The following is a 23,476-nucleotide window of genomic DNA, read 5'->3' as shown; positions in this document are numbered from 1 at the left end:
CCTGTCTTGTGAAAGTCTAGGTGAGCCGGCTTACAGCAGACTGTTATTAGCATAGTTGGAGAGGTCTGAATCAAGCTATTTCACCGTTCAGTTCTGAAATATCTCCATATTTCTGAAATTTGCACATCTTACATTTGATGACAGTTATATATACATATAGGGACTTGAGAAGGATGTTGTAGCAGTTAGAAGTGCCTGTTGCTCTTTAAAGGATCCCAAATTTGGTTGCCAGAACTCAGTGTTGGATGGCTCACAACCACCTGTAACTCTAGCTCTAGAGGGTTCTAATATCTCTGGTTACTACAGGCACTTGCAGTCACATATAGGCAGACAGACAGATACAATTAAAAAATTAAAATCTTTTTAAAAAGAAGTGCATATAGGGGCTGTGATCTAGCTCAGTTGGTATTTACCTTAGCATGCATGTAACTCTGGGTTCAGTCACCAGCATTACATAAACTTGAGCATGGCAGGCATACTACTGTAGTCCCAATCCTCAAGAGGGAGGAGGCAGGAGGATAAAAACTTCAAGGTCTTGTTCTATATTACATGGGGTTTAATGCCACCTCAGTATCTAATGTAATAGATTATTATTTTGCTATTGAAGCCAACCTGGACACATGAAAGCTTTTTTTTGTTTTTGTTTGTTTGTTTGTTTGTTTTTTGAGGCAGAGGTTCTCAGTAAACTATGGAGCCAGTCCTGAAACTTGCTCTATAGATCAGACTGGCCTCAAACTCAGAGATCTGTCTGCCTCTGCCTCCCGAGTGCTGGGATCAAAGGTGTGCACCACCACCATCCAGTGCACATAAGCTCTTTTTTTTTGTTTTTTTGGTTTTTCGAGACAGGGTTTCTCTGTGGTTTTGGAGCCTGTCCTGGAGCTAGCTCTTGTAGACCAGGCTGGTCTCGAACACACAGAGATCCGCCTGCCTCTGCCTCCCGAGTGCTGGGATTAAAGGCGTGCGCCACCCCCGCCCGGCACATAAGCTCTTAAAAGTATTTTATGCCCTTGCATTTCAGAAGTTGCTTGTTTTTAGCATTTATTGGAGAGTTTTGATATTATATGGCCTGTGTTATTGGTAGCCCTCACTTTATTTTTTTCTTTTCTTTTTTTTTTTGCCCTCCCACCCCCCAAAGATTAGGTTCAGGGTTTTTGTATTTATTTATTTTTGTTTTTTGAGACAGGGTTTCTCTGTAGCTTTAAAGCCTGTCCTGGAACTAGCTCTTGTAGACCAGGTTGGTCTCGAACTCACAGAGATCCGCCTGCCTCTGCCTCCCTAGCCCTCACTGTAAAAGCCTCTTTTTTTCCCCAGTTATATTCTTAACATGGATTCAAGCAGCAGCAGCAGTGGCAGCGGCAGCGGCAGCGGCAGCAGCAGCAGCGGCAGTGGCAGCAGCAGCAGCAGCAGCAGCAGCAGCAGCAGTAGCGGCAGTAGCACCAGCGGCAGCAGCAACAGCAGCAGCAGTAGCAGCAGCGCCAGCAGCAGCAGCAAAACCTGTAAGTAGCCCGCTCTTTCCACAGTAATGCACATCGAGCATCTTTGTAGATGACTGAAATGAGGTTTGGGATACTTAGCTTGATTTGGTCCTAGTCTTGTTCTCTTTGGGATGTTGAAGTTTATTTCCCTGGTGTCAAGAGCAGATCTTCGTGTTTGTTTGTGTGTGTGTTTAATGTGTTGTTTACTCCTTTTTGGTTCCTGGGTCATCTTTTATTTCTTCTCAATCTTTCTTGGGGGTATAAATTCTTTTATTTTTTTCTATTTTCCTCCCCCTCTTCCTTTCTTTGACCTTCTTTCCATTGCTGGACAAAGAGCCCAAGGTGTAGTAGGCAAATGTTCTACCACTGACCTATGTCCCCAGTTTTGGGAAAATGTAAATTTCACTAGCTCTAATTTATAAATTGTTTTTCAGGAATAAAAGACATGAGCTATTAGGTTTTATCATGCTTCTTAATGCTTTTTCTTTCTTTGATTTATAGCTGTGACTAAATTGCCACAGAAAGAAGCCAGGTAAGGAGAATTGTTGAAACATGATCTATCTATCTATCTATCTATCTGAAGTATCCACTATTCTGGGTAAGAAAATTTAAGAGTAAACATTTCATTTTCTCTGAGAATAAACACTATATGGTACTTACAGAATCACGATGGTTGTTTGAGTTTATAACCAGTTTTAAAGTATCTGATTCTAGTCTTGGGCCATTTTTTAACTGTTTAGCTGTTTGTTGCTTTTATTTATTTATAGTTTTTAGCTTATTTAAGACTTGATCTCACTATGTAGCCCTGGTTTTCCTGAAACACTATGTAGACCAGGCTGGCTTTTAACTCATAGAGATCTGCCTTGCCTGCCTCTGCCTCCTGAGTGCTGGGATTAAAGACATGCACCACCACACATGGCTAGTTTTTGGCTTTTTGAGACAGGGTCTCACTATGTAGCCCTGGCTAACCTGGAACTTACTATGTAGATAAGGTTGACTTTGAACTTGTGGCCTCTGCTTCCTAAGTGCTAGGATTAAATGAATGCTCAGTTAGTTTGATTTTTAAAATGTCTTTGAACCATGATTTTTTAGTCTCCATCAGTCAAAAAGACGTTTTGTCTGTGATCTAGTCTGCATCTTGCCTCTAGGTGAATATGCTGAGTGTACTGAAATTATGTTGATGCCCAATTCAAATAGCTCATCATATAAAAATCAAGGTTTTTAACCTAGCAGTTAGAGCTTTCAATGATCTGGCCCAGTAAGTTGTAGGAAAAGAAGTGAGTAAGGAATGCATAGAAATCGGGTGAGAACCAAAAGATGACCATGTGCTAGAAATTAAGAGAAGCCATTTAGTTTTTAGTTTTTTTTTTTTTTTGAGACAGTCTATGTATCTCTGACTGTCCTATAATTCACTATGTAGACCAGACTGACATCAAACTGAGATCCACCTGTCTCTGCCTTTTGAATTCTGGGATTAAAGATGTGCCACCATGACCAGGAAAAAGACTCTAAAAAGAAAAAAATACTTAGTTATCTTTATGTGTATAAGCATTTGCCTGTTGTTATGTATGTGTGCCTTGTACCCATGAAGGCAAGAGGAGGGTTGTTGGACCCTCTGGAACCAGAATTACAACCAGTTACAGGCTACCACGTGAGTGCCTGCTTCTGACTCCAGAGTGCTGGAATTGAAGGCATGTGCCACCACCCAGCCTCAAAGAAAGGTTCTTTAAGGTTATAGTAAATAGGATAGCAAAGGCCCATCAACTTGGCAGCTTAAAAGAGATCGCGTACAGCTGGGCGGTGGTGGCGCACGCCTTTAATCCCAGCACTCTGGGAATTCGAGGCCAGCCTGATCTACAAGAGCTAGTTCCGGGACGGGCACCAAAGCTACAGAGAAACCCTGTCTCGAAAAACTAAAAAAAAAAAGAGAGATCATGTACAGTAGAAATAGATTAGCCTTGGTATCTATAATGGATACAAAAAAAATATAGTAACAGGTATTTGGAGTGCTTTTCATTCATCATAAAAATGTTTCATGTTCAGGAGATGGATCACTGGGTTAAGTAAGGTACTTGCCACAGAAGCCTGATGACTTGAGTTTGATCGTCAGAATCCATGTAAAGGTGAAAGAGAAGTGACTTCACAAAGTTGTCCTGTAACCTCCAATTGTGTTCTGTGGTACATGCACACACCCACACACACTATATACTTCCCCTACAATGATGACTTTTTAAAAAGTATATCATACAGAGGGTTTGTGGCTATAATCAGAGCCCTTGGAAGGCTGAGGCAGAGTTTCTCTGAGTTCCAGTATTATATCTTGGGATAAAGAGTATGTGCTAGCTAATTTTATGTCAGCTTGACACAGGCTAGAATCATTTGAGAGGAGGGAACCTCAACTAAGAAAATGCCTCCATAAGATTGGGCAGCAGGCAAGCCTGTAGGACATTTCTTGGTGATTGATGTGGGAGGGCACAGCTCATTGTGGGTGGTGCCATCCCTGGGCTGTTGGTCCTATGTTCTATAAAAAAGGAGGCTGAGAAAAACCATGATGAGCAAGCCAGTAAGCAGCACTCCTCCATGTCCTCTGCATTAGCTCCTGCCTCCAGGACTCCAAACTCCTTTGCCTTTTTGTCCTGACTTTTCGTTGATGTGGAAGTATAGACCAAATCAACCATTTCCTCCCCAAGTTGCTTTGGTTATGGTGTTTCGTCACAGCAATAAGACAGAAATTGGTGCCAGGATAGGGCATTGCTATGACAGACCTGACCATGTCATTTGGGGGTCGATTGTGAAAGTACTTTGGAACTTCGGGGCCAGAAAATTCATTGAGTGTTCAAAGCCTAGTGAAATGTTCTATGGGAACTTGAAAGATTAGTGTTGAGAGAAATGCAGATGATGGAGGTGTGGTTTTTGAAGTTCCAGAGGGAAGATTTGAAATCACTTAAAGACTCTCATTAGGGCTGTTAACGTATCTTGTGTTAAGAATCTGTGTGTGGAAGAATTGGTTGTGATTATCAAGATACCAAAACCACTAAAGTGAAAAAAAAACCTTTGCTTTGCTGGGATAATTGATGCTGGACAACTAGAGCTGAGAAATCAGCAGTGATTAAGAACACACCATCGCTGAGGTGAAATCTTGTGGGAAGTGTTTTCTCAGAATTAGCACACAGAAGTGGTACTCCAGAGGTGACCTAGGTTGTACCTTGTGTTGGCAGCAGAACCTGGTAGTGTATAAGAGTCACCCAGGTGGTACTGGTTTTGAAGTCATGAAGGTATCGTGGAGAGCAGCTGAGACTTGGCACTGTGTGGCAGGGCTGAAGTCCCTGAAGAGAGCCCAGCAGAGGCTATTGGTGAAACTACAGCGCAATTGCAGCAAGAGACCTCCGCATTTTGGAGATGCCAGTACCATAGGACAACTACCAAGAACAACAGTAGTGGAGTGCAGTTGTCCTGATCTTAGGAGACAATCTGTGTGGGCTGTAGTGGGTGGAGCCAGAAAAGTGGTCCTTTAGAGAAGCCCAGAAGATCGTGACTTGAACCCAGATATTGGACATTGAATTATTTACACAGTTGGAGTTTGGTTTTGCTTTATTCAGATTGTGACTGTGCCCTGGTTCTTCCCTCTTGAAGTAAGATAGTGCTTAGTTTTGATTTTTACAGAAGGCCACAGTTGAGAGACTTTGAACTTTCTAAAGAGATTTTGAAAATTTACAAAGACTTTGGATTTTAAGAGATTTGATATGTTAAAGATACTAAAATTTTTTTAAGTGTTTGGAATTTTAAATACTCCGGGACTTGTAAATTTTGTAATGTTTTATATTGTAATGTTTATTAATGTGTGATCTTGTTGATGAACAAGAAAGGAAAGGTTTTATCTTACCAGTGATATCTTTGTGTCAAGTTGACAAGGGGTCAGTGAGAACCTTTGCTCTTTGGCTCTCTTACACAAATTCATCTCAGAGTTGAAGAATGATAAGCTCCCAATGAATTTTTCCCTGCCACCAAAACTATTTTGAGTACTTGCACTCTGACAAGACCCAGTTTACTTTTTGTAGCCGACAGACGCCTCCTTTGGGAAGTTTGTAAGAAAGGGGAAAGGTGTATAGAGTAATTGGAATAATTGAAAGGTTGTAGTTCCAATAAAGGGGAATAGCGTTAGTGTAGTAGGAAACAACCAAAACTTAACAAGTAATCCTGCTTATTGTAGAAAATATGGAAACTGCCCAGAAGGAAAGAATATTTATGCTCATATTTTTCTTTTGTTTTTTTCCACCTTATTACTTAGCTGTGTGGTGATTGACTCAGACTCTGACTCTCTCTATGAGGAAAAGAGATCTAAGATCTGTGAAATAAGCAGTGAAGGCAAGTATCATCTTTGCTTAGAGAAATAGCTGCTCTGAAGCCTTGTCACATGTGGCAGTTTTAGGGTCTGACTCTGCACATTTTTAAGTTTATAATGACCTTGAGGCCAGTGCCGCCCTTTTTTCATTATGTGCTGGATGTCAGTATGGCTGGCTTCCTTCTTCTTTCTTTTCTTTTTTCTTTTTTTTTTGAGACAGGGTTTCTCTGTATAACAGTCCTGGCTGGCTTCAAACTCACAGAGATCCACCTGCCTCTGTCTCTCAAGTGCTGAGATTAAAGGCCTGAGCCACCACTGCCCAACTATGGCTGGGTTCCTCACCTTGATCTGTTTCCTAACACAGTTGCAACTCTTCTGCTGCCTTAGGGTTCTATTTGCCTAGACTCCACTCCTCCATCTTCCTCTCCTTCCATCCTTTATAGGTGGGTATGACAAGGAAGAGGAGAGGGTGAGAGGCATGGCTCAGTCCTCTTTCCAGCTTGGTGGAGACTGGAGCTGGGGGAGGTACCAACTACTATCTACTCTATACACTATTTGTATAAGGTAGAAATCACCAAAAGTCCAGCTACGTCATAGGACTAAATAAAGAAGTTTTTTTAAGCTAGAGAACTTTAACTTGATATAAATGAGATACCACTTTATTGATGTAATTGCCCACATTTTGCTGTGAACCACAAGGCAGCAGGTTTGTGTTTAGGAACAACTGAGCAAATACTTCATGTTGTTTAGACAATGTGATTTTAAAGTGGGCATAGCATACATAATACTTTCATTGCTAATTTATCTGTCATTACTCTTAGTAAAACACAAAATACAGGGAAAACAATCTATAAGTATAATTTTTAACTGTGATTCAGAATGTCCAAACACTCAGTTTTTTTAATTTGTGCTCAATAACCTGCTGATGTCTGTATATACAGAGTGGGTTGGATAGAAGGAGTATATTTATAGATGTCTCTTGAATTTCAGATGAGTCTTCTGACGAGTCTTCTTCTGATGAGTCTTCTAACGTTAAGGGCTCCAGCGATCAGAAGTCTCAAGTAATTGTTATCGATGATGAAGATGACAGTCCCAATTTAAAGGGTTCTGAGCAGAAAAAAGATGTTTCTAGTGATGAGTGCCAAATGCCTGTTCTCGAAAAAGAAATTGATTGTGTTGTTCTTGGGGCTACTTCATCTGCTGATGTTTGTGAAATAGGGGCCCCTGGAAAAAGTTCCAAACAACCACCACTGGAGCCTGAGCCCGAACCCGAGCGGGAGCCTGAGCTTGAGCCTGAGCTAGAGCGGGATCCCGAGCGGGAGCCTGAGCCTGAGCCTGAGCCAGAGCAGGATCCTGAGCCTGAGCCTGAGCCTGAGCCCGAGCCAGAGCGGGATCCTGAGCCTGAGCCTGAGCCTGAACCCGAGCCCGAGCCTGAGCGGGAGCCAGAGCCAGAGGGGGATATCGAGCCAGAGGGGGATATCGAGCCAGAGGGGGATCTCGAGCCAGAGGGGGCTCTCGAGCCAGAGGGGGATCTCGAGCCAGAGGGGGATCTCGAGCCAGAGGGAGATCTCAAGCCAGAGCCAGAGGGGAATATCGAGCCAGAGGGGGATATCGAGCCAGAGCCAGAGGGAGATCTCGAGCCAGAGCCAGAGGGAGATCCCGAGCCGGAGCCCGAACCTGGGCCCGAGCCGGAGCCCGAACCTGGGCCCGAGCCGGAGCCCGAACCTGGGCCTGAGCCGGAGCCCGAGCCAGAGCCCGAGCCGGAGCCCGAACCTGGGCCTGAGCCGGAGCTCGAGCTGGAGCCTGAGCCCGAGCTGGAGCCAGAGCTCCAGCAAAGTGTTACAGCCCAAGAATCCAAGGAGAGAAAGGCTGCCGCTCTGCTGGCGCAACAAAGGAGAAAGAAAAGAAAGAATAGATTTATATGCATGGCTCCACCTAAATCACGTAGGAAACGGCGTCGGGTAGTCTCACAGGATGTGCCCAGCCTGCCAAGTGCCTCTGCAGAGTCTAGTCCCCCTGATGAGCCCACATCATCAGACCAGCCTGCCAAATGCATGCCATTAAAGAAACGTAGAGGCAAAAGGGCACGTACACATGAGTAAAAAGGATCTTTCTGCAAATGGGGGTGGGGGCTCCCATGTCCATCTTATGCTCCAATATGTTAGCATTTACAGTTCAGTCCCCATGGAGTGCTTTTCCCCTGAATTCCTGTCCCTATGATATCTTGGGTCATCATCTTTGACATGCCCCCACTACTCGAATTGTCAAGTCCTCTATGCAGCGTTCCCAGTTTTGGAGTTTTTCTCGTAACATGTTGCCAAATTTGTCCTCTTGGTAGTTTGTTTATAAGAGGACTCTTAATGATTTATTCTCTAGAGCCTTGTGAGTGGCATGTAACAGATGTTTAATAAATTTGTTAAATAAAATGAGTGAAGTCTCTGGCTGGAGTTACTGGTGCCGTGCGTGGGTTCTGGAAGAAGGCAAAAGGCAAGGTTAGACATGCAAATTAGGTGAAGGTGCTGCTGGGGATATATATGGGGTACACCATACAGGCATCATAGTTGCTTATGCAACCTAGCCTCTGTGAACTAGCTCTTGTAGACCAGGCTGGCCTCGAACTCAGAGATCCGAACTCAGAGATCCGCCTGCTTCTGCCTCCCGAGTGCTGGGATTAAAGGCGTGCACCACCACCGCCCAGTTTAGAAGAGCTCTTTTTGAGCTTCCCTTTCTGCTTGATGGTACTGATGTTCAGGGTACAATCAACTATTTATTTTTTTAACTGATAGTGGACCAAAAAATTGGGGCCTTACAGAAGAAACCCATTGCAGCAAAAGTTGAAAGTTGCAAAGACTGGATATGTGCACTGCTAAAGTACTCACTTGCATGGGATTTGATTCCAGTATCCAGGAGATACTAGAGACTCCAAGGGAATGAACAGGAGTCTGATTAGATGAAAGTTTCTGACCCTAAGTGGGCATGTACATACAGAGTGATGAGGTCATCTTCTGGTCCTGTGTGTTGTCATGGTATACCCCTCTACCCCCAGCCATCCAGCCAAAGGACCAGGCCTGTGTGCTCTACTTAAATTCTAGTAGTTACCTGGCAGAGTGTGCTTCCTTCATCCTCACAGCAGCTCTGGCCTCTAAAGTTTCATTTGTCCTTAAAATCAGGACAAAGATGGATATGTAGCCAAAATATGTATTAGGCTGGACACAGCCTGATGGTCATCAGTTTGTACTTAATAAGCCAATACAGTTGATGTGATGGCACATTAATACCAGCACTTGGCAGGCAGAGGCAGGACAATTAGGAGTTCCAGGCCACCCTCTACAAATCGAGTTCAAGGCCAGACTGAAGCTACCTGATATTCTTATCTCAAAAAGCTACGAAGAAAGTAATTACAGTGGAGAAAGAGCCTACTTTTTGATTTGAGTTCAAAGAGAAGGTAGTTAAAAATGACTTACAGGTTTCTCCATGAACACATTTCCCCTTTTGTGTGTATTCTTCGGTTTTGTTTTGTTAGACAGGATTGGGGTTAGAGTCCTTAGATTTGAACATGCTGTGAAGCACTGTGTCACTGAGCTGCATCAATGCTATCCTGTGAATTTTCAAAGCGTCCTTGACTCAGAAAAAAAGGTTAGGGTGAAGTAGATTATTTAGAGTTTTTTTTTGTTGTTGTTGTTTTTCTTCGAGACAGGGTTTTTTCTGTAGCTTTGGAGCCTGTCCTGAAACTAGCTCTTGTAGACCAGGCTGGCCTCAACTCAGAGATGCCTCTGCCTCCTGAGTGCTGGGATTAAAGGCGTGCGCCACCACTGCCCAGCTTATTTGGAGTTCTTTAAGAGTCACAGGAAGCCCTTAAAAACAAGTGATTGTATGAGTCAAAGACATGTTAATACTTAAGCTAGAAGTTGTTACATTTTCTCATTTCGATTCTTAAAATCTCACTTTCCCCCTCAAAATATGATTTCAATTTTTATCTCCTGCTTTACTTCCATTCAGGGGTAATGCACACTTATATCTAAATTATCTTTTGTTTTTGTTTTTCAAGACAGGGTTTCTTTGTGTAGCTCTGGCTGTCCTGGAACTCACTCTGTGGGCCAGGCTGGCCTCAAACTCATAGGTCTGCCTGTCTCAGCCTCCTGAGTGCTGGGATTAAAGGTGTGCACCACCACTGCCTGGCTACAGCTGAATTATTTTTAAGAGAAGGAACGCAGATCTCTGAGTTCAAGGCCAGCCTGGTCTATAGAGAGTTCCAGGTCAGCCAGAGCCACACACAGAAACCCTGTCTTGGTGGAAAAGAAAAAAGAAAAAAGAGAGAAAGTATATCTGAAGAAGCATCTGTGTGTGTGTGTGTGTGTGTGTGTGTGTGTGTGTGTAAGCATTTTGATTTTTTGTGGGTTTTTTGTTTTGTGGTGCTTGGGGATGAACTGGCTACTTCAGCTTGGTGATACTCTTAAGCTTATATTTTGGGAGAAAAATTGTCTTCAGGGAGGGGAAGGGGAAAAGGTATGCCAGGCATTGGGTAGGGGAGGTCAGTTTAGATCTGAGAAAAAAGACTGTGTCCCTGTGCTTTTGGGTGGCTGAGATGATTGAGACAGTTTACCGTGTGCTCTTGGATCCCCTATCAACAAGGCTTCATCTCTGGATTCTATATGCTTTTCTTTTGCGGGGGAGGGGGGAGCATTTGAGACAGGGTTTCTCTGTAGTTTTGGAACTTGTCCTGTAACTGTAGACCAGGCTGATCCGGAACTCACAGAAGTCTGCCTGCCTCTGCTTCCCAAGTGCTGGGATTAAAGGCATGCATGCATCACCACACTCAGTTTCTATGTATGCGTTTAAGCTGCTTTGTCTGTAGGGATGCTTGTTTTGATAATAGCCAGGTTGCTTTGCTAGAGAATGACAGAAGAAAGGAGAAGCTGCCTCTTGGTGTCCTGTCACTACCCTATCTGAAGGTGATTAGCCTGTTTGAATTTTTACCACTATCTTACTGTACTCCATCTCTCTGAGAGCCTCCTGCACTGCTGCCCATAGCTCTTGTCTAGGCTGCTTGTTGTTAGTTTGGATGTGGGGTGCACAAACTTTGAGGAAAAGTTTGCTAATAAGTCTAAAGGCTAGCTTTCTCTGCGTAGACACGGAGGTCCCATTCTCTGCTGCATCTGACAGATGGTAGTGGTTGTCATCTGCCTTTGCTGATACATATCTAGTGTTAAAGCAAAAATGTGAGCTTGTGAAGCCAAACTCACTGTGTTGGCAGTTCATTTTTCTAGCTCTGTGGGCTTCTCTATCTGGTTGTGGTTTGTTCTAGCCATAATTTTTTAAAAGCCTCCTCCAGGTATAATGGCACATATGGTAAATACTAGCAATTGGAAGGAAAAGGCAGAATGATTCCCACGAGTTTGGGACCAGCCTTGCCTATGTGACAAGAGCCTATCTCCTAAAAAAAAGAAAAAAAAAAACAAAAACCAAACCAAACCAAACCAAAACAAAACAAAACAAAAAAAACACTTCCAGAGGGAGGAAGGGTTGTAGACACCAGAGGGGTCAAGGACATCACAAGAAAACTCACAAAAACAACTTACCTGGGCTCATAGGGACTCACAGAATCTGAACTGACAACCAGGAAGCCTGTATGGGACTGACCTAAGTACTCTACATATATGTTACAGTTGTGTAGTATAGATGGAGTTTCCTGTCTCATAGCTGTTTCCCAAATGCAGAGACTCAATATTAGTTGGAAACACTTGGCCAATAGCTCAGAGTTGTTACCAGCTAACTCTTAACATTTAAATTAACCTGTATTTCTCATCTCCGCTCTGCCACATGGCTTGGTACCTTTTCTCAGTATGGCATGCTCATGTTGTTTCTCTTTTTCTCTGCTGAAGACTCCAGGCTCTCCCCTTCTTCCTCCCAGCAGTCTCCTAGTCTGGCTCTCTAGCCCAATCTCTTTCTGCCCAGCTATTGGCCAGTCAGCTTCCTTATTAAATCAATCACAGTGACATATATTCACACAGTGTAAAGGCATATTCCACAGCAGTGTAGCTTGCTCTACTTCTGGGACTCCTAACAATGGGAGCAGGACCTGTCCCTAACACTTTGGCCAGCTCTTGGGAACCTGTTCTTCATACTTCATACAAGGGAAGGTGCTTAGTCTTACCTTACCTTGATATGCCATGATTTGTTGATACCCATGGGAGTCCTGCCCCTTTCTGAACATAAATAGAGGAGAAGTGGATTGGGGCAGAGGAGAAGAGGGAGGGGAAACTTCAGTCGCGATGTAAAATAAATTTTTAAAAAGCCAGGCGGTGGTGGCACATGCAGAGGCAGGTGGATCTCTGAGTTCGAGACCAGCCTGGTCTACAAGAGCTAGTTCCAGGACAGGCTCCAAAACTACAGAGAAACCCTGTCTCAAAAAACCAAAAAAAAAAAAAAGCTGGGCGGTGGTGGTGCACGCCTTTAATCCCAGCACCCAGCACTTGGGAGGCAGAAGCAGGCGGATCTCTGTGAGTTTGAGATCAGCCTGGTCTACAAGAGCTAGTTCCAGGACAGGCTCGAAAAACCAAAGAAAAAAAGAAAGAAAGAAAAAAACCCAAACAAACCAAACACTAAAAAGCAAATTTAAAAAAACCCACTTCTATTTACATCAGTAGCAACTGAGCATTGGCCCAATCATGGTTTAATGGAAAGATTGAGGATTTGGGTCAGAAGATCCATTGTCTCTGACTTTTGGGTCAGACACCTGAGCTTTAGTATCCTCATTTGCAAGATAGAGATGGGAACAAACAATGATATGATGCAAAGAGAGGTTCTTTGCAAATACTAAAATGCCACTGGTGGTTCTCAGGAAAGGCAGAGATGGGTCACTCTGTATCACGGGAAAGAGTTGATGCCGCAGCACAATGGGAAATCACCATTCACTCCAGGGAATGTTTGAGCTGCCCACTTTGAGCAGAGTAGAAGTGGTAGCTGGAAACAGTGGCTAGAATCACATTGACTCAGGCCTTGAATACCAGGCCAGCTGGTCAAGGAAAAGCCAGAAGGAAACAAAATGAATCTGGAGGTGAGTGGGTACTGGGTTAGAATGAAAAGAGCCTGGTAGTTAGAGAGTGCTGTTCTATGAAGGGGAAGGCAGGTCTTGATGAGAGAGGTGAACCTGAGTTGCAAAGCAGATGCTGTCCGGGAGAGCCCACAGTCAGAAGATAGCAGTTCACATCCCAGTTGAACACAGGGTAAGGGAAAATGCATTCAAAATGCCTCCAAGGTTTTCTGTCAGTTGTGACAGAATTTTCATTATGGAGCCTCTTAGGCTAAAGATAGACTCATAAATGTGTTGGGAATTTACATTGAATAAATGAAAAATCAGAAACATCAGAGACTGAAGCTGTAGGTGTAGTTATCAGTTTTGAGGTTGAAACCTGGCCTCATAACGTTTGAGAATGTGTGCCAAGAGTAAAGAGAAACACTGAATGGAGCCTGGGAAATAAATGTTAATATATGATGAGCCGGAAGGAAAGAACAGCAAGTTTTTAGACCTTTATGCATGTCTTCTCCTATTTCTTTAGCCATGAAAAATTCACTTGAATTTACCTTTGTAGGAAACGTATGTGCAAAATTCCTGGATGTTTCTTGAATAACATTGAGAAGTTAAAAGAGTATTCTGGAAGGAATTTCAAGCACAATAAGGAAGAACTGGCTCAGAAAATCTACGCACTACTTAACCACACTGTCTTTGATGGAAAGGTAGAAACAACGAATAAGTTTCTATTGAATACCTCTTGTACACCAGCATGCTTGGCTGCTGTACTAACCATGTCTGCTTCATGTCTTGGAGCTGTGCTAGTTTGAGTAGACCTGGACCACTCCATGGGTAGAAAAGAAAGACTTATTGGGGTCCAAACTGCCAAGGCTCTCTCTCAGAGGGGCAGAGAGAAGCAAAACAGTGGGAAAGCAAGCAGATTTTATGATAGTCAGCAGGTAGGGGTCTTTGTGCTGATATAGGCTGTTCAGATTAATCAGGAACTAGATGCCCTTACCCAATAATCGTCTGTTTACCCAGTTAGTCCTTCTGTTTAGGACATGGTCACCAGCGCAGCTGTATTTGGGGGGGGCACTTTGGACTTAGCAAACATGAGAGAGAATGCTTGTGTGAAAGAGAACTTGTTTTGGTTGTATATATGAGCAGATGGCTATTACAGTAGGAGATTAGCACAGGGAGAATGACTGAAAAGTCTGAGAAGTCAGAAAATAGGATTTCCTGAAAGACATGAGGCTCCTGCTCCTTAAAAAATGGTTTGTACTGAGAACGGCAGCAGGGAAAGGACATGTGATAAGGTAAAGAAGATGATGAGAAGGAGCTGGATGAGTTGCTTAGCCTCCTTTTACCCATGTCTCTTGTAAAATGAGGCCAATAATAGTGCAGTCATCTTTCTGTGCCTGCAGGGAACGGGTTCTGGTACCCCTCAACAAATGGCAAAATCTACAGGTGCTCAAATCTCTTATATAAAATGTCCTCTGCTCATCCTCTGTGTATATTTCTAGCAGATGCATGTTTTTGTCATTTTTTATTATCTGACAGTTTTGTACATTTATGTAATAAATTGTAGTCATTTTTGATCTGCAGTTTGTTGAATCCATGGTACAGAACTCAGGCCCATTCTACTTACTACCTCAGAGTTACTATTAGACTGCAATATTTCCATAATCATAAAGTGCTTAGAACAGGGCCTAGGTACAGCAAGCTCTTGTTGTCTTGTCTTCGATGGCCTTGGCAAGTAGGTTAGGAAAAGTTAAATTTAAATTGGTAGGAACCAGTGCACAGGAATGTGTGACGGGAAGCTACTGCTGAATCCATCTGCCAATAGCTTGGTGGTATGGACTGGATTAGAAAATGCAGAGGTAGGGACCTTCTGGCCACTTGTTTTGCTTGTTTGTTTTGGGCTCTTTTATTTCTTACCATGCTTCCTGCATGTGAGGAAAGCACCCTACCCCTGAGCTGTACCATCACCGGTAGATCGTTTGTTGTTGTTTAATCCAGTGTTACAGTCTTCTGCTGAAGAGGCTTTGTGGAGGGAATTCTTATATCCTGAAGGTCCTGTAGCCTTAAAAATCTCCTTCCTTGTGTCCTGATTAACCTATTAATTGTCATTCCCAGGACTTCAATGTTTAGATTTGTTTTTTATTTGCATAAATTTCTCTTCAGCAACTCAAGAATGTAGGAGACAGTTCCTCTTACTTTGTTTTTATTTTTTGAGAATTTCATATGTGACTACTATCTTTGTGTCATTTCTACCACCCCTGTTCTTCCTATATCTCCACCTCTCAAATTAATGACCTCTTTGTGTGTGTGTAGTATGTGTAAAACCTTTTTTTTTCTTTTTCTTTTTGGTTTTTCGAGACAGGGTTTCTCTGTGGTTTTGGAGCCTGTCCTGGAACTAGCTCTTGTAGACCAGGCTGGTCTCGAACTCACAGAGATCCGCCTGCCTCTGCCTCCCAAGTGCTGGGATTAAAGGCGTGCGCCACCACTGCCCGGCTATGTGTAAAACCTACTGAGTCCATTTAGTGTTGCTCCTATGTGTTTAGAGCAGAGCTCTTGGGATTGTATAGCCGATAAGAGTTCATCACTGGAAAACTGATTATTTCTGCAGGGCAGTTATTACCTGTGGCGTTTCATCTAGGGGTGGTGCCTTGTGAAATTTCCCTCGTCCACATTGGCATGTCCTCTTACTTTTTCTCAGAGGGAGAAAAACTCTTGTTCTTATTTTCTGATATGAGTTGTTTCTAGGGAGATAGCTTAGCAGTTAAGAGCACTTAATGCTCTGGCAACAGACCCAGGTTTGGTTCCCAGCATGCACTTGGAAGCTCGCAACTGCTCTATAACTCCAGATCCAGGGGACCTGACACTCTCTTCTGGTACACATGTGGTACATATAAACTCAGGCTTATACACATACACATACATTTTTAAAAAAAAGTAAACCTTTAGAACTGCTTTCTGATACTTTTGTTTGCTTTTCATTTTCAGTTGCCAGAGAAAATAGAAATCATTTGGAATAAAAAGATGCTACGGACTGCTGGTTTATGCACTACCCATGAGATACAACAACCCAAGAGGCAGCGCTATGCTAAGATTTCAATTTCTCCAAAAGTCTGCGACTCTGCAGGTGATTCCAGGACTATGGTGGATTTACCCTAGCACCCTGTCCTTCTGATCTGTTAAATTACTCATCCCCGGCAACCTGTGTCACAGCTTTGAACTGTCATTTCCATGTGGGTAGGCCTTCTGTATGTTGCTGAGAGGACATCATTATTAGATGTCTCACCTTTCCTAGGAATTCAGTGTAGTTTCCAGGCCCATCTGCACATTTCCTTTGCCAAAGCCAGGTCTCCATTCTCTCAATTGCCAAGGGTCAAGATGCCCGCTCTAGCCAGACAGTTTTTCATTTGTCAAAGTCTGGTGACTTATCCCCTCCTTCTGTTCCCTCAGTTTGTGTGTGTGTGCTACTATGTTGCTTTCCTGCTCAGAGCCTGGTTTTCAAGGCCATGGTAGTCTTCTCCTGCTTCACGGGTTTTATCTGGCTTCTCACTGCTCGCTGCTAGCCCATGGTTTATCCATTCTTTGCCCATTGGCTCTCAAAATGCAGCTCGTGGTTTTGTAGATCCAATCATTACTTACATTTTGTTTGACTTCTCCCGAATGCTCCCACCATATTGGAGACTATAGCCTCACACATGCCGTGTAAGTAGTATGCCATCAAATAGCAGCGACAACAGATTTTTAGAATCAAGTGTTTTGTCTTGTTTCTGATATGGTGTCTTGCTATGTTGTCCAGGCTAGTCTTGAACCCCTGGACTCAAGCAGACCTCTTGTCTCAGCTTTTTGAGTAACTGGAACTACATACAGGTGTCTGCCCCCCAACTCAGCTTTGAATGGCCGCCTTTTGGTAGGGAGGGTGAGGGTACAGGTTAGTGTAGCCTTGGCTGGCCTCATACTATGACCCTGAACTTGTATAGTTCTCTTGCCTCAGCCTTTCAGTGCTGGGATTACAGAAGTGGGCTGCCGGTTTTTTGTTTTTAATTAAAAAATATTTTTTATACAATGTATTTTGATCATGTTCTTTCCCCTCCCCCAACTCTTCCCACCTACCTTTATGTATGTTTGCCTGTGTTCTCTCTCTCTCTCAAAAAAAAAAAAACAAGAAAACAAAAAACTAAAATCAAAACAAAGAAACAAAAAAAATCAGTAAGAAAAAATACTTAAACAAAGCAAAGTTGTTTTGAGATAGGATCTTGTCATATAATGCTAACTGATCTCTAACCCAGGGTCATCCACCTGTTTCATCCTCTCAAGTGCTAGGGTTAAAGGTCATGTATGGACTTAAATAGCCTTTCTAATTCTAAATTTAGTCAGTTGTTAAGAGTCTAGCTCACGGGTGTGGGGAGGGGGGTGAGAAGGCTCAGGGCCATCCAGCCTGCTGATCTGAGTTTCTTCTCCAGGACTTACATAGTCAAAGGGAAGAGCTGACTTCCACAAGTTATCCTCTGGTCTCCACATGCATGTGCATGTATGTGCATGCACACACACACACACACAATAAATAAATGTAATTAATTTTTTCATAATAGAACCCAGCTCAGATCTCTCTCTTACCCCAAACTTCTGCTCACCAAATCTCATGGCCATACATACCTCCTGAGCCCACCTTTGTCCCAAGCGTGAAGAAAGCAAGCCTCGTCCAGGTACATTTCGAGCAATGTCCCACAAAAGGATGAACATGCTGGAGCTGCTCCCCAAAGACCTGACCACTTAAGAAGCAGTCAAAACCAAAACTAGCTTGTATGTGGGTAGAAATTTGACTCTCCGGATCCTGGGAAGGCAACAATTGCAGCCGACTGTGCTTCTGTGAGACAGCCTTGTGTTTGGTAGGGGTGAAAGTCAAGGGCTTATGGGATAGTAGATCAGAAGAAAATTCATTTTAGTGCTGACAGTTTCTTTTCATTTCTCTCTCAAGATCAAATCCGGGACACCTTGATCCATGAACTATGCCATGCAGCCTCCTGGCTGCTTGATGGCATCCGGGATTCTCATGGTATCTCATGGCAATATTATGCTAAAAAATGCAATTCAGTACACCCAGAACTGCCCAAGGTCACCCGTTGCCATAACTACACAATTCACTACAAGATCTATTATGAATGCATGCTGTGCAAATACAGGTAAGGCCTTTTCAGATTTTTCCCAATTCTTTTGTTATTCCAGCCTCCAATAGCTGTTTGTTTTCTTTTTCTGGTACTGGGAATTGAGCTAAGGGACTCATGGCTGCCAGGCAAACACTACATGGCTCCCCTGCCTGAGCCATATCATCAGCCAGCCCTCTTTTCTTCCTTCTTTCCTTCCTTCCTTCCTTCCTTTCTTTCTTTTTTTTTTTTTTTTTGGTTTTTCGAGACAGGGTTTCTCTGTGGTTTTGGAGCCTGTCCTGGAACTAGCTCTTGTAGACCAGGCTGGTCTCAAACTCACAGAGATCCGCCTGCTTCTGCCTCCCGAGTGCTGGGATTAAAGGCATGCACCATCACCGCCTGGCCTATATGCTAGTCTTGAGCTAGCTTTGTAGCCTTGAACTATGGCAGGACCAAATCGATCTTTAGTAAGTCTATGGACCAATTTAAGGAGTCAAGCTCACTATTTCTTCGTTCTCTTTCTCCATTATCTTCCTGAATTTGAGCTGGCCTGACTCTGCTGCTGCCTGGGGCTCCTCAGAACTCACAGAAAATTGCTTTGAGCATAAAGCTGAGGAGTTGGAGCTGCTGTTGAGGGGTCGTGATTAATTTGTTATTGTGCTGTGGTATCTCCTTTCTCCCCAGGATTGGCCGCTACACCAGATCGCTGAACACTGAACGCTTCATCTGTGCCAGATGCAAAGGGCATCTGGTCTTGCTGCCATTGTTTCGCAAGGATGGAACCCCCATTGTGCCCTATGTGAGACCATTTGCCAAATATGTGCAGGAGAATTATAGAGCCGTGTTTAACGGCACGGCAGGAATCAGCCATGGGAATGTGATGAAAAGACTCAGCAAGGATTATTTTGCCAGTAAACAAAAGGCAAATCCTTAAGGTTTGCCTGGAATATAGTTATGTGAGCCAAATCCTTTACTGGCAAGAAGTTCTAGAAAACTATTTCTGTAAGGTTTTAAGTATTGGGATTTAAATGTGTTTTCTGATTTGTTATTATTGATGATTTTTCTTAATAAAGAGTTCTTTTGCTAACCATACAGCTCTTGACAATACTTGAAGCCCTTTGGATCCACATTGGGTTTTAACTTGGAATGAGTCAGAAGAAAAGGATGTTTCTTGGGAGGGAGAGCAGTGAGAACAGGAGAATATTGTCACAACAGAGTAAGTGGCTCGTAGTGAGTACTCTGCCAGCTTGTTATGCCTCCTCGGGTGTGAGGAGCCAGCCTGCTTCATGAATTCCAGCTGCTCATGGATTTGAGTGAAGCATGCAATCATTCAGAAAATAAATGTTTCCATCTCACATTCCAGCTCTCCTATTCAAGTGCTCGAGCAGACTGCCTATCTCTGGGAGCTATTGAGGGTGTGGATAGGACCCAACATTGTTTTAGTGTATGTACTCCTGTGAATGCCACAGAAAATGCCCACCAACTTGTGGCTTAGAGCAGCACGGATATTCTATTATATTATAATATTTTAGAGTTTGGAAGGTCAAGAGTCTAGGATGAGTCACCTAGATTATGATTAAAGTGTTGACGGGAACTTCTGGAAATCCATTTCTTTTCCAGTACCTAGAGGCCTTCCACAGCCCGTTTCTTGGTTTCTGTTAGGAATTTTTCCTAGTGCGAGCTCTCTGCCAATGCAAAAATCCCAATCAAGCCAAATCACAACAAGCCAAATTAAAAATATCCAGGTTTAATGGGATTCCTGCACTCGCAGGTGGCCACGGGGGGGGGGGTCGACCGGGAGACCGTGAACATGACCACGGTGTGGGGGGGAGAGACCACCAGGGGACCTTCTGGGGAAGCAGTTTAAGTAGCCTGGAAGAGTGGTCAAGATTTTGGCAGGCTGTCTTGACACTCCTCCAGGGAGGGGTCAAGGCTTGGCAGGCACAAGGACAGGGCCTCCAAAGATGGAGGCCAGAGACCGGGACTTGGGACTTACAGTTTCTTTGAGACAAAACATCTTTTTTACTTTCTGTTCACTTCTAGAGACTTGGGGTCCACTTAGAGAATTCTTGTCTGTGTGTGTGTGTGTGTGTGTGTGTGCGCGCGCGCTTGTCTTGGAACACATATGTACATGTGTATATGCATGTGGAAGCCAGTGACAAACCTTTGGTTTCATTTCCAAGAGCTGTCCACCTTGTTTTTTGAGACAGTGTCTCATGTGGTTGTAGTGCTTTCCAATTCGGCTAGGCTGGCTGACCAGCAAGCTACTGTGTTCTTCCTGTCACCACCCACCCAGGACTGGGGTGATAAGTGCACACCACCATGCTTAACTTTTTTTTTTCTTTTTGGTTTTTCGAGACAGGGTTTCTCTGTGGTTTTGGAGCCTGTCCTGGAACTAGCTCTTGTAGACCAGGCTGGTCTCGAACTCACAGAGATCCGCCTGCCTCTGCCTCCCGAGTGCTGGGATTAAAGGCGTGCGCCACCACCGCCTGGCCATGCTTAACTTTTTATGTGGTTGCTAAGACCAAATTCAGCTCCTTGTACATACATGATTAGTACTTCACAAATTGAGCCCTCTCCCAAGCCCATTATTATCATTATTATTTTTATTATTTATTACTATCTTTGATAGGTCTCATATAGCCTAGGCTGCCCTTGAATTCTTTAAAAAATTTTTTATTACATTTATTGTGGGGGAGGGGCCATGTTTGTGTCATAGCACACATATAAAGTCAGAGGACAAATTTTGGAAGTCAGTTCTCTTCTATCTTGTGGATTCCAGGGATTGAACTCAGCTTGTCAGACTTGGTGACAAGTAACTTTATCTGCTTACCCACCTGGCTCAGCTCCGACCTTGGACGCTATGTAGCCTAGGTAGGTCATTAACTCCCAGTTCTGTCTCTGCCTGCCTTCCAAATACTGGGGATTATAGCATGCACCACTATGACCTGCCAAAATCTAATTTTAAAATCAGTTGGGTCACAGATTAGCGACCTCAGTTCCCCTTTGCCATGTTTGTTGGCTTTTTTTTTTTTTTTTGAGACCGTGTTCCACTGTGTAGCCCTGACTGGCCTGGAAATTACTAGGTAGATCAGGCTGACTTCAGACTCACAGACATCCTCTCGCTTCTGCCTCTCAAATCTGAGATTGCAGGTATATACTACCACACCCTCCTGTTTGGTTGTTGAGACAGGACTTTCCTTATGTCACCCCAGGCTAGTCTCAAACCCACTATGTCTCCCAGGCTAGCTTTGTATTGTTGCTCTTCCTGCCCCAAGTACTTGGATTACAGACATGTACCACCGTGCACAGCTAGTCCCTTTTACCATGTAAAGTGACCTGATCGCATGTTCTGGGGATTAGAGCATGGATGTCTTGAGGGGTCCAGTTTTTGAGGCCTGCTACAAATAATGCTTATCTTTATCAGTGTACCATTACTGATACTTTAATAAGCAGGATATATTATTTTAACATTTTCCTCTTGCTTTTCATTTTGTAGAAGGATGGAGTAGTCTTTGGAGCACCGAGACTAGATGTGACTGTAGGCATATATAGCGTAGGGCAAACTTCCCCAGCTAACTGCTTCCATTCCTTTTCTCCTGGGCTCTAGCATATCTGCAGCTTCAAACAAAGTCCAGCCTGTCACAGAGGGTCATGGCACATCTGTGACTTGCCTGGGAGGACTGATGTGCAGTGGGTAGCCCTGTCACCTGCCATTCTGGAAAGCTCTGGTTATTTTTTTCAATTGTTTTTATTGAGCTATACATTTTTCTCTGCTCCCCTCCCTCCCTCTTCTCACCTCCCCCTCAACCCTCTCCCATGGTCCCCATGCTCCCAATTTACTCAGGAGAGCTTGTCTTTTTCTACTTCCCATGTAGATTAGATCTATGTAAGTCTTTCTTGGGGTCCTCATTGTTGTCTAGGTTCTCTGGGATTGTGGTTTGTGGGCTGGTTTTCTTTGCTTTATGTTTAAAAACCACCTATGAGTAATATGATATTTGTCTTTCTGGGTCTGGGTTACCTCGTTCAATATGATGTTTCTTTCTTTCTTTCTTTCTTTCTTTTTTTTTTTTTTTTGATTTTCGAGACAGGGTTTCTCTGTAGCTTTTTTGGTTCCTGTCCTGGAACTAGCTCTTGTAGACCAGGCTGGTCTCGAACTCACAGAGATCCGCCTGCCTCTGCCTCCCAAGTGCTGAGATTAAAGGCATGCACCACCCCCACCCATCAATATGATGTTTCTAGATACATCCATTTGCCTGCAAATTTCAAGCTGTCATTATTTTTTTCTGTTGTGTAGTACTCCACTGTGTAAATGTACCACATTTTCCTTATCCATTGCTCTGGTTATTTTTTCCACTTCGCTTTAGACATGGAAAATGCTCCTGTTGACCATTTCTTCTCGGTGGCTATGTGCTAACTACTGCTCGCAAACCATCAGGCTCTGTTGCTGGTGTGTGTGTGTGTGTGTGTGTGTACATGTGTACACGTATGTGAAGGTCAGAGGAGCATATTGGGTGTGCTCTATTGCTCTCCACCGTATTTCTTCATGAACCCGGAGCTCATATCTTCCCCCAACTCCAAGCTGGCAGGCAGCCAACCTACCCCACAGTGTTGAGGTTACAGGCACACTTGGTCATGCCCAGCTTTTTCAAAGGTGTTGGTGGTCTGAACTTGGGTCTTCGTGTTTGCTCGGCAAGCATTCTTCCCAACAGAACCATCTCCTCAGCGCCATTTTCCCCACCTTTTTCCCAAGCCTATTTCTCCCCAGTAAGATCCGGTATTACCCAAATAAGCAATACAAGGTTCTCTGACTGGCCTATGATCCCATTGCCTTATCCCAGGCTATCCTACAGCCTCATCACCATCAGTCCTGTGTAGCTCTGGCTTGCCTGGAACTTTCTCTATAGACCAGGCTGGCCTTGAATTTATGGAGATCCACCTGCTTCTGACTCCCAAACACTGTTCTGTACCACCACATCTGGCGAAGCTAAACCACTTATCAACTCCCCAAAGCATTGCTGTTTTCAGCCTCTCTGCCTCTGCTGCTGCCCTCTCTTCTGCCTAGAAATAAAACACTCCTTCAGTTTCTTACCCCTGGAGATGCCACTTGCCCCTTGAACCTCCAGGAAGCCACCCCAGACAGCTCTTGCCACTAAGCTCAGTCATGGACTCAGCGTGTGCCACCCCTTTGCTTTGTAGCATAGATTTATTGGCATTTGTTCATTTTTACTGCACTTTCCCTGCTGGCCGGAGCTGCTGGGACTCAGGAGTTATGGCTTATTGATGTCTAGTAGCCCCAAAGTGTCCCTAGACTTATTCACTGCCATCACCCAAGCCCATGAGGGTGTCTAGCAGCTTTATACTAAGACAACAGGGGGTCCAGCAGAGGGCACAGCAGTTAGCAGCAGGTGACATGGAAGGAGCAGTACAAGCTTACGTCTCTGCTCTTCAGTACAATCCTGTAAGTAAAAGTTTATCAGTTGTTTTC

At 43.8% G+C, this 23,476-nt stretch overlaps 1 protein-coding gene and 1 long non-coding RNA gene across 2 annotated transcripts; both read left to right on the top strand.

Moving 5' to 3' along the window:
• The first annotated feature begins 1,448 nt into the window (after positions 1-1,448).
• On the top strand, positions 1,449-5,834 carry LOC121445803. The gene is made up of 3 exons (XR_005974009.1): positions 1,449-1,496; positions 1,977-2,007; positions 5,764-5,834. It is a non-coding gene; the product is annotated as an uncharacterized LOC121445803 (long non-coding RNA).
• Positions 5,835-5,934: 100 nt separating this feature from the next.
• LOC121445802 (acidic repeat-containing protein-like) lies at positions 5,935-18,986 on the top strand. Its single transcript, XM_041647933.1, has 6 exons — positions 5,935-5,983; positions 6,808-7,915; positions 13,410-13,554; positions 15,836-15,974; positions 17,823-18,027; positions 18,673-18,986. The coding sequence occupies exons 1-6, from the start codon at positions 5,935-5,937 to the stop codon at positions 18,920-18,922; spliced, it is 1,896 nt and encodes a 631-aa protein (XP_041503867.1). The 3' UTR covers positions 18,923-18,986.
• The last annotated feature ends 4,490 nt before the right edge of the window (positions 18,987-23,476 follow it).

Source organism: Microtus oregoni, unplaced genomic scaffold, assembly GCF_018167655.1.
Source record: "Microtus oregoni isolate MIOR12 unplaced genomic scaffold, Mior012 000793F_ref0000134, whole genome shotgun sequence".
Lineage (NCBI taxonomy): Eukaryota > Metazoa > Chordata > Mammalia > Rodentia > Cricetidae > Microtus > Microtus oregoni.
This window is presented reverse-complemented; position numbering and strand designations above follow the sequence as displayed.

Coding starts and splice junctions, on each gene's coding strand:
- LOC121445802 (XM_041647933.1), top strand. CDS start 5,935: ATGACCTTGAGGCCAGTGCCGCCCTTTTTTCATTATGTGCTGGATGTC. Junction 5,984..6,807: donor TCATTATGTGCTGGATGTCA/GTATGGCTGGCT, acceptor CTTGAATTTCAG/ATGAGTCTTCTGACGAGTCT. Junction 13,555..15,835: donor ACACTGTCTTTGATGGAAAG/GTAGAAACAACG, acceptor TTTCATTTTCAG/TTGCCAGAGAAAATAGAAAT.